This window comes from Mus musculus, chromosome X (genome assembly GCF_000001635.26).
Source record: "Mus musculus strain C57BL/6J chromosome X, GRCm38.p6 C57BL/6J".
NCBI classification, from domain to species: Eukaryota; Metazoa; Chordata; class Mammalia; order Rodentia; family Muridae; genus Mus; species Mus musculus.
This window is the reverse complement of record NC_000086.7, coordinates 34,450,181-34,467,309: the sequence shown is the minus strand read 5'-3', so window position 1 is coordinate 34,467,309 and position 17,129 is coordinate 34,450,181. Positions and strand designations below refer to the sequence as shown.

The window sequence follows — 17,129 nt, the reverse complement described above, 5'->3', positions numbered from 1 at the left end:
AATTGGTCACAAAATAGGCCTCAACAGATAGAAGAAGATTGAAATTATCCCATGCATCCTATCAGATCACCACAGACTAAGGCTGATCTTCAATAGCAATATAAATAATAGAAAGTCAACGTTCACTGGAAGGTGAACAACATTCTACTCAATGATGACATGGTCAAGGAAGAAATAAAGAAAGAAATTAAAGACTTTTTTAGAGTTTAATGAAAATGAAGCCACAAAATACCCACACTTATGGGACACAATGAAAGCAGTCTTAAGAGGAAAAGTCATAGCTCTGAGTGCCTCCAAAAAGAAACTGTAGTGAGCATACATTAGGAGCTTGACAGCACACCTGAAAGCTCTAGAACAAAAAGAAGCTATTTCACCAAAGAGTAGATGGCAGGAAATAATCAAAACCAGGGCTGAAATCAAGCATGTAGAAACAAAAAGATCTATATAAGAATCAACCAAACCAGGAACTGGTTCTTTGAGAAGGGCAACAAAATAGATGAACCCTTAGCGAGACTAGCTAGAGGGCATAAAGTCAGTATCCTAATGAACAAATTCAGAAATGAAAATGGAGATATTACAACACAAACTGAGGAAATCCTAAAAATCATCAGATCATATTATAAAAGACATTATTCAACAAAACTGGACAACCTGGATGAAATGGACAATTTTCTAGACAGATACCAGGTACCAAAGTTACATCAAGATCAGATTAATGGTCTAAAAAGTTCCATATCCCCTAAAGAAGTAGAAGCAGTTATTAACAGTCTTCCAATTAAAAAAAAACCCAGACCAGATGGGCTTAATGCAGAGTTTGATCAGACCTTCAAAGAAAACCTAATACCAATACTCCTCAAGTTATTCCATAAAATAGAAATGCAAGGTACTCTACCCAATTCCTTTTATGCAGCCACAATTATTCTGATAAATAAACCACACAAAGACCGAAGAACAATGAATGAGAACTTCAGATGAATTTCCCTTATGAATGCCAATGCAAAAATTCTCAATAAAATTCTCGCAAACCAAATCCAAGAACACATTAAAAGGATCATCAAACATGATCAAGCAGGTTTCATCCCAGGGATGCAGGGATGGTTCAATATGCAGATATCCATCAATGTAATCCACTATATAAACAAACTCAAAGAAAGAAACCATATGATCATCTCATTACATGCTGTGAAACATTTGACAAAATGTAACACCTGTTCATGATAAAAGACTTGGAAAAATCAGGAATTCAAGGCCCTTACTTAAGCATTGTAAAGGCAATATACAGTAAACCAGTAGCCAACATCAAACTAAATACAGAGAATCTTGAAGCAATCCCACTCAAATCAGGGAGTAGGAAAGGCTGCCCACTCTCTCCCTACCTACTCCATATAGTACTTGAAGTCCTATCCAGAACAATTAGACAACAAAAGGAGAACAGGGGGATACAAATTGAAAAGGAAGAAGTCAAAATATCACTATTTACAGATGATATGATAGTATACCTAAGTGTCCCCCAAAATTCTACCATAGAACTCCTAAACCTGATAAACAACTTCAGCTAAGTGGCTGGATATAAAATTAATTCAAAAATATCGGTGGCCTTCCACTACACAGAGGATAAACAGACTAACAAATAAGTTAGGTAAACAACACCGTTCAAAATACTCACAAATAATATAAAATACCTTAGTGTGAGCCTAACTAAGCAAGTAAAGGATCTTTATGATAAGAACTTCAAGTCTCTTAAGAAAGAAATTGAAGATCTCAGAAAGTCAAAACATTTCCCATGCTGATGGATTAGAAGGAGTAATATAATGGCCATCTTGCCAAAAGCTATCTATCTATTCAATGCAACCCAAATCAAAACTTCAACTCAATTCTTCATAGATTTAGAAAGAGTAATTTCCAAATTCATCTGGAATAACGAAATACTCAGGATAGCAAAAACTATTATCAGCAATAAAAGAACTTCTGGAGGAATCACCATCCCTGACCTTAAACTGTACTACAGAGCAATTGTGATAATAACTGCATGGTGTGGGTACAGTGACAGGCAGGTAGATCAATAGAATAGAATTGAAGACCCAGAAATGAACACATACACATATGGACACTTGGTCTTTGACAAAGGAGGTAAAACCATCCAGTGAAAAAATGACAGCATTTTCAACAAATGGTGCTGGCTCAACTGAAGGTTATCATGTAGAAGAATGAGAATTGATCCATTCCTATCTCCTTGTACTAAGGTCAAATCTAAGTGGATCAAGAACTCCACATAAAACCAGAGACAGTGAAACTTATAGAAGAGAAAGTGGGAAAAGCCTTGAAAATATGGGAACAGGGGAAAATTCCTGAATAGAACAGCAATGGAATGTGCTGTAAGATCAAGAATTGACAAATCGGGCCTTCATAAAATTGCAAAGATTGTACAAGGCAAAGGACACTGTCAAGAAGACAAAAATGACCACCAACATATTGGAAAAGATCTTCACTAATTCTATGTCTGATAGTGGGCTATTATCCAATATATACAAAGAACTCAAGAAATTATAGTCCAATGCAAACTTTATATGCCCCAGTACAGGGGAATGCCAGGGCCAAAAAGTGGGAAAGTTGGGGTAGGGGAGTGGGGGGAGGGCATGGGGGACTTTTGGGCTAGCATTGGAAATGTAATTGAGGAAAATATGTAATAAAAAATAAAATAAAATAAAATGAAAAGAAAAGAAATTATAGTCCAGAAAAACAAATAACCCTATTAAAAATGGGGCACAGGGTTAAACAAAAAATTCTCAACTGAGGAATACTGAAAGTCTGAGAAGCACCTAACAAAATGTTCGAAGTCATTAGTCATCAGGGAAATGCAAATCAAAACAAACCTGAGATTCATCCTCACACCAGTCAGAATAGCTAAGATAAAAAAATTCAGGTGACAGCAGATGATGGTAAGGATGTGCAGAAAGAGGAACACTCCTCCATTTCTCGTGGGATTGCTACCTGGTACAACCACTGTGGAAACCAATTTTGTACTTGCTCAGGAAATTGGACAAAGTACTACCAGAGGACCCATCCATACCATGCCTGGACATATACCCAGATGATGCTCTAACATCTAATAAGGACACATGCTTCACTATCTTCATAGAAGCCTTATTTATAATAGCCAAGAGCTGGAAAGAATACAGATATTCCTCAACAAAGGAATGGACACAGAAAATTTGGCACATTGACACAATGGAGTACTACTCAGCTATTAAAAATAATGAATTTATAAAATTCGTAGGCAAATGGATGGATCTGGAGCATATCATCCTAAGTGAGGTAACCCAATCACAACAGAAGACACATGATATGCACTCACTGATAAATTGGTATTAGACCAGAATCCCAAAATATCTGAATACCCAAGACACAATTCACAAAACACTCAAGAAAGAAGAACATAGTGTTGATACTTATATCCATCTTAGAAGGGGGGAATAAAACACCTATGGAAGGAGGTTTAGAGACAAAGTGTGGAGTAGAGAGTGAAGAAATGACCATCTAGAGACTGACTCACCTGGGGATACATCCCATTTACAATCACCAAACCCAGACACTGTTGGGGATGCCAACAAGTGCTTCCTGATAGGAGCCTGATATAGCTCTTTCCTGAGAGGCTCTGCCAGTTCCTGACAAATACAACAGTAGATGCTCACAATTATCCATTGGAAAAGCATAGGGTCCCCAATGAAGGAGCTTGAGAAAGGAACTAAGGAGCTGAAGAATTTTGCAGTCACACATGAGGAACAATATTATCAACTAACCATTACCCCTCAGAGCTCCCATGAACTAAACCACCAACCAATGAGAACACATGGTGGGACTCATGGTTTCAGATGCATATGCCACAGAGGATGACCTAGTCAGATGTCAATGGGAGGAGAGGCCCTTTGTCCTGTGAAGGTTCTAGGTCCCAGTGTGGGGGAATGCCAGGGCCAGAAAGTGGGATTGAGTATGTTGGTGAGCAGGGGGAGGGGGTGGGTGAGAGGATAGGGGAGAGTGATTTTCAGAGGGATTACTAGGAAAGCAGATAACATTTTAAATGTAAATAATGAAAATATCCAACAAAAAGGAAGCATCCTTTGGCATATTGCTGAGCCCAGTCCTGAAAAAAAATCATCACAAGGAAGTGATATTTCATAATCCTTCCTTTTGGCGATTCTCCTCAGGGCTCGAGTCTCATACTACCTTTCTACCTTCCATCCCCACAGTACCTTTCTACCTCCAGTGCCCTCCCTCCCTTCCACTGTCTGAATCCTCATGTTCCATTACTCTTCCCACTACCACTCTGATATAAAAGCATTACATAATTTCTTTTGCAAGATGGAGATGCACTTATTTCTCTTTCCTGTTGACTTGTAAGGCAGATTCTCTGTTAATGCTCACTTTTATTATTAAGGGGCAAGGAGAACGAAAGCAAACTGTCCACGCCTGAGAAAACAGATGGTAGGTGAATCAGGGAAGCAGCTACTAGGAAGGAAAGACAGGAAGACAGAAAGGAGTTGAAAGGCTTTGTTACAACTCAGCTGAGATCACATCCATCTTCAGGAAAATCTCAACAGAACTCAATGTTCTGTCGGGGACTGATGGTGATTTTCTCTTTGTGTATTGCATTAATTACTTTTTCTACTCTTGGAACTAGGTATCCGGCCAGAAGCAACTAGTGGGAGGAAGGATGGATTTTCTTTCATAAGTCAAAGATAAGTGTGGTGGACAAGGGTAAGCATAGTGGCACAAGGTAAAGTAGTTGGTGATATTATGCTCAGCAGCCAAGAATGAGAGAACAAATTGGAGTCGAAGCTATTAAAAAAAAACAAAACAAAACCTGAAAGCACATGCTGGCCAAATGGCACAGCAGATAAAGTTGTTTTCCACTAAGCCTATGAACCTGAGTTCAATCCTAGGGATCCACAAGTGTCCTTCCCACACACCAACAAATAAATGCAATAAAAGAAAGGAAAATAAACAAAGCCAGAGGCATGCATGGCAATAACCACTTCATACAGCTCTGTCTCTCAAAGGTTCTGCAACCTTCTGAAACTCAATGTTCAGAAGCCACCAGCTGGGGAGTGTTTCAGAAGCTAAGCAAAACCAACAGACACTGCTAGAAAGCTAAGGAACTTTTGGTGTTAAAGATGAAATGTTCTCTTCTGGTATTAATTCTCATAATAGCTTGCCCACTTGTGACTAAAATATTCAGAGCAGCAACATTAATCTTAGTCACCTGTCTGAATGATTGACGGGCACATACCAGGGATTTGCAATTGCATCCCTTGGTCTCTACAGCAGCTTTTCACATCATGACTGTTCAAGTATGTAAAACCTCATCACTTCTCCCTCAGTTTATCCTCATCACTAGCTACTAAATCTTGAAATATTGTAGTCTAACCTTTTTTATCTTCTCATTCTGGGGCCAACTCTAAGTAACACAGGACACTTCTTTTCTACCTAACTTCCTAATTTAGCCAAAATGCTATTGAAAGACCCCCGAAGGGAGACCCTCACTCAAGCCTCGGGACAGCCGCGGACCCAAGAAGACACTGAGACCGAACTCAAATTGTTGAAGGCAAGATTTAATAAAGCAACAGCAAGAAAGCACATAGACCAGAGCTCTGGGGTCGAAACTCATACACCTAGTGGTGTAGAGGAGAATCGACGACGAGCCAAATTTTTCACAGGCTTATATAGGAAAAACTCAAGGGGGGAGAGCGGGGCAGGGAAAGTACAAGTTTACATAACTAATGGGTTCTGCCAAGGGACAAGGGGTTCTGCCAAGGGATTCTATGTAAATAAGGGGTCATGTCCTATTATTTGGCAATGTACCCGGTTCATTCTGAGGTTGTTCCAGGAGGCCCTTATCTCAAAAATGTTCTTGGAACAGTCTTTAGTTGGGAGGGTTCGAACTCTAGGGTGAGGAGTTCAGGAATGCATTCTGGGGTGAAGAGTTCAGGAGTGTTCTGGGAACACTCTCTAGATGGGAGGGGTCGGGCTCTGGGGTGAGGAAGAGTTCAGTAATTTTTTAATCTTCACTATTTTCTCAGGTGTCGACTATGAAGTTAGAGTTGTTTTTTTCTTTCCCAATACCTGTTCTTCCCTTAGAATCTTTGCAGAGCAAGAGCTACCTTCCTTCATTCCTTCCTTCCTTCCTTCCTTCCTTCCTTCCTTCCTTCCTACTTATGTTCCTTCCTTTCTTTTTGTGACCAATTTCAAGCCAGCCTAGTGCTCCCTGCTAAAACACTAATTCACAACATAGCAACTAAAATGGTGCTTAGGTGGAGTACAGCCCAGTTGCTTGTCTGTAGAAAATAGAATAGCATGTGAAAGGATTCATTCTTAAAGGATTGTGGGAAGAAAAGTTGGTGGAATTCACAGGTTTTTATATTTCTTCACTCAGTTTAGGGATGAAAGCTAAGTCATTTTCTTCCTTTCTGGAAAAGCACTATTTAAATGGCATTCATCTTTGTCATATACCCTCTAAATATCAGGGAACATTGGAGGCTCTTCTTTTCTATTTTTTGGTGTCCACCCTATTATCAGTTTTCCATTGCATGTTCATTGAGATTAGCCAGCTCTTTTCTTCCTGATGCTTCCCACTGAGTATGAAATAATGCAAGGTAGTATGTTTGTTGGCTTGCTTGTATGTCACTGTCAGGACAAGTTTAATGTGTCCTATGCCCTATGTTTGCATGTTTATAGAATTTAACGTGTTGAGAGGAGGAGAAATGTAAGCACACCTTTACCCTCATGAAGGAGATGCACCTAGTGTGTGTGTGTGTGTGTGACAGAGAGAGAGACAGAGAGAGAGAGAGAGAGAAAGAGAGAGAGAGAGAGAGAGAGACTGTCTCTGACTCTGTGTCTGTGTCTCTGTCAGTGTTATTGTCTATTATGTGTCTGTGACTATGTCTGTGTCTGGGTTACAGGCAGGGTTTCTCTGTGTAGCCCAGGCTGTCCTGGAACTTAGTCTGTAGGTCAAACTCAGTGAGATTTGCCTGACTCTGCCTCTGCCTCCGCCTCTACCTCCACCTCTGCCTCTACCTCCTCTGAGTACTAGGTTTAAAGGCATGCACTACCAAAACCGAGCTCCAAGGAAGTTTTTATAAAGGAAAATATTTAATTGCGACTGACTCACAGTTTCAGCAGTTTAATTAATTATTGTCATGGTGGGACGCATGGCTGTGTGCAGGCAGGTGTGAATTTGGAGAAGGAGCTGGAAAATCTTGATCCACAGGCAGCAGAAGAAGATTGCATGCCACACCTGACATAGCTAGGGTATAGGAGACATTAAAGATTGTCCTGACAGTGACATACTTCCTTCAACAAGTCCACTCCTACTCCAACATACTTTCTAATAGTAACAGTCCTTAACGACCAAGTATTCAATCAGATGAGACTATTGGGGCTATTCCTGTAGAGATGAACCTTTCTCCTTTGTTCTGAGAGTAACAACTCTTGAAACTGAATTATTTCTGAATAAGTGCCTAGACCAGAAGCTTTGGCATGATCACCAAATAGCTCATAACTTAACTATCCATTTATTGTATTCTAAGCCAAACCAAGTGTTTGGTTACCTCTCCTCATTTTCATAGGAATGTTTCCTTCAGTGATTGTGACAAATCTTTCAGTCCTGACAATTTTCCAGAATCTTAGCTCCCCCATCCAGATGTCACACCTTCCAATCATGCCTCAGCTCATTGACCATAGGCATTTTATTGATAGGTACTGCTTCCACATAATACATAAGAGATTCTATCTATTTGATCCTATTCAAATCAACACAAAAGTATACTTATTTTTATATTTCATACTTTGCTATATAATATCTATTCATAATGTACAAACCTTTAAATCCTGGATAGGATCTTATTACCATCACCAGGATTATTGATTCTGATTGCAAATCTCTACCACATGGTATCTAAGGGAGTGCAAATCGTCAAGTAGGGGTGATAGAGTTGAAAGAGAAATCATCAAAGATGATTTTTTTTGGAAGTCTGCTTCCAATGGCATGGGAATGAAGGGAGATCAAATAAAAATACACATGCACTGTTTCTGTGGTAATACTTGATACAGTGTTGAAAACCAGGAGCTCATACTGAGATGGTGCAGCATAAAATACATTATCTACAGCCTAGCCAAATCTGAAGTCTTCCTTACTATGGATGGGTGGTCTGATATACATGGGAGACCTGGTAAGCCTAGGAGAAGTACAAAATTAGAAGGCATGGTAAGTCAGAGAAAAAGGCTGGAAAACAAATTTTCCAAGAAATCAGTCTGAAGAAACAAGCTGGAGTAGCCATTCTAATATTGAATAAAATCGATTTCCAACCCAAAGTTATCAAAAAAGACAAAGAGTGGCACTTCATATTCATCAAAGAAGACTTAATTCCAATTCTCCTCATAGTATTTCACAAAAATGAAACAAAAGGTATTCTAACCCATTCATTATATGAAGCCACAAATACTCTGATAACTAGACCCAACAAAGAAAGTGAACGTCAGACCAATTTCCCTTATGAATATCAATGCAAAAATACTCCATAAAATCCTTGCAAACCGAATACAAGAACACATCAATATGGTGGATGATCATTCATCATGATCAGGTACTCTTCATCCCAGGGATGCAGTGATTGTATAATATATGGATATCCATCAGCATAATCCACTATATAAACAAACTCAAAGACAAAAATCACATGATCATTTTGTTAGATGCTGACAAAACATTTGAAAAAATCCAACACCCCTTCATGATTAATGTCTTTGAAAGATCAGGAATTCAAGGCCCATACCTGAACATAATAAAAGCAATATACAGCAATCCAATACCCAACATTTAACTAAATGGAGAGAAACTTGACACAATCCCACTAAAATCAGGAATGAGACAAGGCTGCCCACTTTCTTCCTACCTATTCAATATAGTACTTGAAATCCTAGCCAGAGCAATTAGACAACAAAGGAGATAAAGGGGATACAAATTGGAAAGGATGAAGTCAAAATATCACTATTTGTAAATGATATGATAATATACATAAGTGGCCCTAAAAATTCCACCAGAGAACTTCTAAACCTGATAAACAGTTTCAGTATAGTAGCTGGATATAAAAGTAGCTCAAAAATCAGTGGTCTTTCTCTACATAAAGGATAAACAGCCTGGAAAAGAAATTAGGGAAACAATACCCTTCATAATAGTCACAAATAATATAAAATACCGTAGTGTGACTCTAACTAAGGAAGTAAAAGATCTCTATGATAAGATCTTCAGGTCTCTGAAGAAAGAAATCAAAGAAGATCTCAGAAGATGTAATGATCGCCCATACTCATGGATTGGCAGGATTAATATAGTAAAAATGACTATCTTGCTGAAGGCAATCTAATGATTCAATGCAATCCCCATCAAAATTCCAACTCAGTTCTTCACTAAGTTAGAAAGGGCAATTTGCAAATTCATCTGGAATAACAACAACAACAAAAAAAACTAGGATAACAAAAAGTATTCTCAACAATTAAAGAACCTCTGGTGGAATCACTATGCCTGACCTCAAGCTGTATTACAGAGCAATTGTGATAAAAACTACATGGTACTGGTACAGCAAAAGCCGGGTAGATCAATGGAATAGAGTAGAAGACCCAGAAATGAATCCACACACTTGAGTATTGACAAGGGAGCTAAGACCATCCAGTGGGAAAAAGTCAGCATTTTCAACAAATGGTGTTGGCACATCTGGAGGTTATCATGTAGAAGAATGAGAATTGACCCATTTTTATCTCCTTGTACAAACCTCAAATATAAGTGGATCAAGGACTTCCCCATAAAAGCAGAGACTCTGAAACTTATAGAGGAGAAAGTGGGGAAAATCTTTAAAGATATGGATGGGAACAGAGGAAAAAATTCCTGAACAGAACAGCCATGCTTTTTTTCTGTAAGATCAATAATTGACAAGTGGGACCTCATAAAATTGCAAACGTCTGTAAGAAAAAGACACTGTTAGTAAGACAAAAAACCCACCAACAGATTGGGAAAGGGTCTTTACCAATCCCAAATCTGATGGGTGACTAATATCCAATATATACAAAAAACTCAAGAATCTGGACTCCAGAAAATCAAATAATCCAATTAAAAATGGGGTACAGATATAAACAAAGAATTCTCAACTGAGGAATACTGAATGGCTGAGAAAAACATGAAAAAATGTTCAACATCCTTAATCATCAGGGAAATGCAAATCAAAACAACCCTGAGATTCCACCTCACAGCAGTCAGAATGGCTAATATCAAAAATTCAGGTGACAGCAAATGCTGTCAAGGATGTGGAGAAAGAGGAACACTCCTCCATTGCTGGTGGGATTGCAAGCTTTCACAACTACTCTGGAATTCAGTGTGGCTGTTCCTCAGAAAACTGGACATAGTACTACAAGAAGATCCAGCAATATGTCTCCTGGGCATACACCTAGAAGATATTCCTACTTGTAACAAGAACACATGCTCCACTATGTTTCATAGCAGCCATATTTGTAATAGCCAGAAGCTGGAAAGAACCCAGATGTCACTCAACATAGGATTGGAGACAGAGAATGTGGTACATTTACACAATGGAGTAATACTCAGCAATTAAAAACAATGAATTTATCAAATTCTTAGGCAAATAGATGGATCTTGAGGATATCATCTTGAATGAGGTAACTGAATCAAAAATGAACACACATGATATGCACTCACTGATAAGTGGATATTAGCCCAGAAACTTAAAATATCCAAAATACAATTTGTAAAAAACATAAATTCGAGAAGAAAGAAGACCAAAGTGTGGATACTTGGTTCCTTCTTAGAATGGCGAACAAATTACCCATTGAATGAGTTATAAAGATGAAGATTGTAGCTGAGACGGAAGGAAGGAACATCCAGAGACTGCCTTACCCAGGGATCCATCCCATATACAACCATCAAACCGAGACACTATTGCATATGCCAGCAAGATTTAGCTGACAAGATCCGAATATAGCTGTCTGCTGTGAGGCTCTAGCCAGTGCCTGGCAAATACAGTAGTGGATGCTCACTGTCATCCATTGGAGGGAGCACAAGGTCCCCAGTGAAGGAGCCAGAGAAAGTATCCAAGGAGCTGAAGGGGACTGAAGCCCCATTAGAAGGGACATCAATATGAACTAACAATTACCCTTAGAGCTCCTTGGAACTATATCACCATTCAAAGAAAACACATGGTGGAACTTGTGGCTCTATCTTGATTTGTAGCAGAAGATGGCCTAATCTGTCATCAATGGTAGAAGAAGCCCTTGATCCTGTGAAGGCTCTACGCCCCTATATAGGAGAATGCCAGGACCAGGAATGAGAGTGTTTGTTTTGGGGAGCGGGGGGAGGTGGGAGAGGATAGTGGATTTTTGGAGGGGAAACTAGGAAAGGGGATAACATTTGAAATGTAATATATATATATATATATATATATAATAGAAAATACAAACTTCATTATCCTAAAGGAACAAAAATGTGATTTATATTTAAATTATATAAAAAATAAAGAGCAATACAATTGCAAAAAAAGAAAACATGGTAAGTTTTAGTTGACTGGCTCTCATGGACATACCTAGTAATCATGGGAAACATAAACCAAGGAATACCTGGAAAGCATGGGAAACTTTTTAAGTATGAGAGTTTCTATAATATGGAAGACCTGGTAATCCTATTTAGCCAGAAAGCCTGGTGTTCATGGGCAGTCCCAAGACGCATGGCTGTCCTAGAACCCAAGGACACTGAAAAGCATGGAAGGATTAGAAAGTATGGAACGTCTGAAAAAAGCTTCTTTGGCCTGTCATACCTGGGAGGCCTGGAAATCTTAGGTGGTCTGGTAAGCATGAGCAGCCTATAAGCATTGGGAAGCCTGGGATGTATGAGATTCCCAGAACCCATGGAAGACCTGAAAATTATGGAAGGACTGGTAAGGATGGCAAGTCTTATAAACATGGCAGGCCCGGTAAGCCTGAGAGGCCTGGAAATGTCAGCAGGCTTGATAAGGATGAGCAACCTCCAATGTGGGGAGGTCTAGTAAGCATGGGAGTCTTAGAAGCCTAGGAAGACCTGGAAAGCATGGGAGGCCTATTAAGGATGGGAGGTCTGATAACCATTGGAAACCGGGTATTCTTGAGAGGCTTGGGAATCTTAGGAGGCCTGGAATTCTTGAGTATCCTGGCAGCAATTGGAAGGCCTAGGGACCATGGGAATTCTAGAACCATAGAAATGCCTGGAAATATTGGAAGAACAAATAAGGATGTGAGGTCTGGATAAACATATGCTGCTGAGCATAAGATGTGGGGGGAAGCATGGGAGTCCTGGCAAACATCAGAGTCCTACTTGGCCTGTTAGGCCAGATGTACATGGGAATGCTGGGTAATATGAGTATCTCAGTACACATAGAAGGTCTCAATAATGATTAGAGTCTTATAAAGCACAGAAACCAAATGAAGTCTAATATAAATGTGAGGTCTGGTACACAAATGAGGTCTAGTAACTTAGGGAGGCCTAGAGAATATGGAAGGCCTTGTAACCAAGCAGGTTATGGCTCCCTGGAATACCTGTTAAATTTGAGTGACCTGGGATGCATGGGCTTTCTGAGAAAAACTTGCGGCTTGCTAAGCCCTGGAACCTGGAAAGCTTAGGAGGTGTGATAAGCATTAGAAGCCTGGTGAATAAGGACAGGATTACTAAGCCTGGGGATGCTAGAATCCAAAAATGATGGGGAAAGCCCTGGAGGTCTAGAAGGATTGGGAGGTGTGAAAATACATCAGAGGAGTGTTAAGCCTGTGAGGGCTGGAAAAGGACTGCCAAGGATGAGATGGATCCAAGCATGGGGAAGCCTAGTAAGCAGGAGAGTCCTAGAACCTAGAGAAGACCTGGAAACATAGGAGACCTAGTACAAATAGGGTATCTGATGGACACAAAAGGTCTGGTTAGCCTGAGATTCTTGAAAAAGTTAGGAGGCTCAGTGAGCAAGAGAAGCTTAGTCAGAATTAGGAGGCCTAGTAAACACAGAAATACTAGAACTCATGGAAGATAGGGAAAGCATGGGAGGCCTAGAACTATTAGGCAAAGTTGAATGCCACGGAGGCCTGGGAAACTTAGGAGGCATGGACAGCATGATTAGCTGAGCAAGAACGGGATGTACTACTAACTATGGAAGACCTAGTAACAAAGAAAGACCTGAAAATCTTGGAAGGACTAGTAAGGATGTGAGTTATGTAAATGTGAGAGGCCTGGTAAGCAAGCATAAAATGCACAGGAAGCATTGGAGATCCAGTAACTAATAGAGTCTTGGATGGCAGGTTAGGCCAGGTGTACAGGGGAAGCCTGGTTAGTATGAGCAGCTTAGTATACATGGAAGCTCTCAAAACCATGAAAAACCTAGAAACCACTTGAGGCCTAGTAGCCAAGTGAGGCCTAGTAATCATGTGAGGCCTGGCAAGCAAGTGAGTGCCATTAACCAAGGGAGGCCTGGAGAGTATGGAAGGCTTTGTAATCAGGTGGATCCTAGTACCCTGGTGGCTGGGTGAGTTTGAGAGGGTTGGTAAACACTGGAGATGTGGTAAACGTTCCTAGCTTCCTTAGCCTGGAAGGACTGAAAGGCTTTTTCAGTACCTGGCATGCATGGGAGGCCCAGTAATGGTGGGTAACTGGAATATCCATATGAGCCATGGTGTACATGTGAGTACTAGTAGACATAGGTGAAGCCTAGTCAACTTAGGAGGCATCATGAGCACATGAGGCCTAGTAACCAAGAGAAATAAGGTAAAGACCTTGAAAGGACAACTCTCAGCTTCATCTAGAAAATAAAATGAAAACTCAGGATAGCTAAAACGATCCTGAATTAAAAAGGAACTGCTGGGGACTCCATTCCCAGTTCAAATTAGACTACAAAGCTATAGTAGTAAAATCATCATGGCATTGGCACAGAACCAGCCACATTGAACAAGGGAACTATTTATGGGACTTTCAAAGTTGGATACAGTGAATTTTGTACCATGCCATGGTTGTGAACCTATGAAGACCAAAGGTTGTTAGGTTATGGCTTAAAAGTGGTGTGTTCCTGTATCATGTTGACAAGAGGAAGAATTGTGACAGCATCTCCAATCATGTGAGAGTCCAGGCTCTGGGAATGCCTGTTGGAGGTTATCTTGATTGCATAAAGTGACTTGGGAAGACCTACCTATCCGGGGTGGCACTATTCCTTGACTCTAATCTTGAACTCTACACAACGGAGAAAGTTATTGATGTACTTGCATTAAGGTGATCTCTTTCTACTGTAGGTGTGATGTGACCAGTTTCTTCAACCTCCTGCCGCGGAAGCCTAGAGACTCAAAGTCTGAGATAATTGAAACTGTTGCCCCTAAGGTGATTTCATAAGGTCTTTTTAAAAACATAAAATCACTGCAACAGTAAAAGAAATTAAGACAGAGAAATTGATCAGTATACTATGATACAGCTCATACCTTGATAGCAAATGATAGGTATCATGAAGGCCTATTTTCCATTTCCTATCTTGTTTATCCCTTTCAAAAATTGGATTCTTGGTATTTACCCTTACATCAATACATAAATATATTACATAAGTATATATAGTTCTATGTAAATATATTGCATATATAATTCCCTTGCTTATCCAGGATAGGGCATGAAATTTAAGTATAAGATAAATGTCTGTATGTGTGCATATATAGTTAGTTAGACATAGTCAGCAGTAAATGTTTTCCGAACACAAACGACATTATTTAGTTATTTGAAAGCCCACACAGAGAGTAATCTCAAATATTCCCTTTTAACCAATGATTTACGTCTTATAATAATGTCATAATGAATGCATTGGTTCACAACAGTTTCAACAATGGCATGATTTTATTTTGTCTCAATTTTAGCTAGGGCCAAATCTACTTAACAAATTGATTGAGATGTTTTACCTTGCAAATATAGTCTCTTATTTCCATTCCAAGCTTGGATCTCGATGGTAAATTTAAATCAGAAGATTAGGTTTATTTGATTTGACAAATACTTTGTTGGAAGTAAAGGTTTTCTTCAGAAATACATGGAAATAAGGTGATGGAGGGAAGCAGTCACTTCTGGTGGTACTAGACTCCAAAGAATATTGAATTTGTTTTTGGTCTTCTTCACTGTAGTCATTACACAGCCTTCATATTAAATGAACCATTCAATACTTGTAAAATGCTTACAGTCTAATAATTGATAAGATTACTTGTTTTCTGCATTTCCTAGGTTTACAAAAAGGAAATTGCAGAATATACACATAGGGAAGGTTAGAACATCACTATCCAATTTCATTACAATTTGCTCCTCCTTATATTCAAAGGTGAGGATTTTATAACCTGTTGTCTTTCTGAAAGTTACTCTTTTGTTGGAATCAAAACACACCAAAGTTATTCTGAATATGACATTTCGGATATGGTTGTGGCAAGCAGAACCATCACACCTCTGACACCGTTGCCTTAAAATTACACACTGCCTGGTAAAGGTCACACGTAAAGGAAAGCCAAGTCGTCCAACTGACCACTTCCAAGTATATCTTCCATCCTTGGGGATCATTGTACCACACCTCATGGTGCATTCTTCAAGTTCTTGTTCATTGATAACTTGTGGTCCAATTACCCCATATTCTTGTGTTCGCAGCAAAGTCAACCACTGTTGTTTGTAAATGGGTGACAACCATGCCATAGGTATTAGTCGATCTTGTTCAAGAATAGTTGTGGAAGTCAAGTCACAGATAATGTGCTGAAATCTCAGCTTTTTAAACACTGGTTGAAATATTAGTCCTTCTTCACTTTCAAGAAAACTGATGTTATCAACATATGCCATGTGGGTGGAAAGCCAGTTGTTTGCGTGTTGTAAAAGCTGTTTCATGGTTCCGTTCCAGCATGGATTAAGATAAAGGAACATCCATATTTTTAGTGTGGTATATACATCAATCTCCTTTTGCATGACTAGTAAGTCAGAAGACAGTGCTAGAAGATACATCAACTTCAAGTCTACTTCCTTGTAAAGTGCCACACTTGGATGTACCATCAAATTGCAAAGAAGCCATTCAAAGCATCTCGTCTTTACAGCTTTTAATCTATAGGTTTCTGCTGCCAAATAATAGGAGCACACAGTGTTCCTGTTGATAGTTTCTTTCATGATTCCTTCACACTGCTGAATTACTCGATCCACCCGAAGCAGGCATGCTGCTGCCAAAACTTGAGGAACTTCCAGAGGTGTTATTGACAAATCCGCATCCCTGTACAAAGCACCAAACACAAAATGCAGAGATCGGGTATCAATATCCTCATTCTTAATGATCAGATTTATAACACCATGGCGTGATTCTCTCCAAGTACCTTTGAGAATGTTAGCAAAGTAGCCTGACTGACATAAAAATACTTTGTGTAAACACCATGTTCTTCCCAGAGCACGGATTTTAATGTCGCTATCATGCCCGTCCAAAAATAAGTTTTGATAAGCATCATTAGATGAGATCTTAACCCTTTTCCAGTAGATGTAGTTGAGAACTTGATGTGGATACATTCCCTGGTTTTGAGGTCCATGAACATTAGAACTTGTTGCCAACTCCTCCAAACTGTTTCTTTTTCGCTTGCGACTGCCAGGAATGTAGCTGGCACCGGCTATGGCTTCTGGCTGTGGCTCTAACAGACTGGAATCCCTGCAACTCAAGACCCTGCTGACTAAAAGCCCCATTGATGAAAATTCCTAGAACAAGCTCTCGCAGAGGCTTCTTGGTTGAGGCATTGCTGTAGTCTGCCAGTCCTGCCTAGACTTCTCTGGGTTTCTCTACTACAGATTCTGATGTCACAGAGAAGGCAGGGCATTCTTCATTGTCCACATGTGTGTTGCCTGAGCACAGGCCCCGCCTCCTGATAGCAACCCCTCCCTCTCCCTACTCCTTCCCCTTCCTCCCTTGCACATTTGCCCCACCATCCTCCCATCTCCCTTCCTCCCTCCCTTCCATTATTCCTAAATTCCTTCTTCCTTTCCTTTTCCCATTCTGCCACTCCTTTCCCCTCACCTCTCCCTTCTCCCA

General features: G+C 39.8%; 1 protein-coding gene across 1 annotated transcript; it reads right to left on the bottom strand.

Moving 5' to 3' along the window:
* Window positions 1–14,890: 14,890 nt before the first annotated feature.
* On the bottom strand, window positions 14,891–16,874 carry Btbd35f8 (BTB domain containing 35, family member 8). Its single transcript, XM_003688969.5, has one exon. It carries the CDS (start codon window positions 16,784–16,786, stop codon window positions 15,290–15,292), a length of 1,497 nt encoding a protein of 498 aa, XP_003689017.1. The 5' UTR covers window positions 16,787–16,874; the 3' UTR covers window positions 14,891–15,289.
* Between the last annotated feature and the right edge of the window lie 255 nt (window positions 16,875–17,129).

Bases quoted from the DNA above. Each gene is read 5' to 3' on its own strand.
- Btbd35f8 (XM_003688969.5), bottom strand. From the start codon at position 16,786: ATGGGGCTTTTAGTCAGCAGGGTCTTGAGTTGCAGGGATTCCAGTCTG.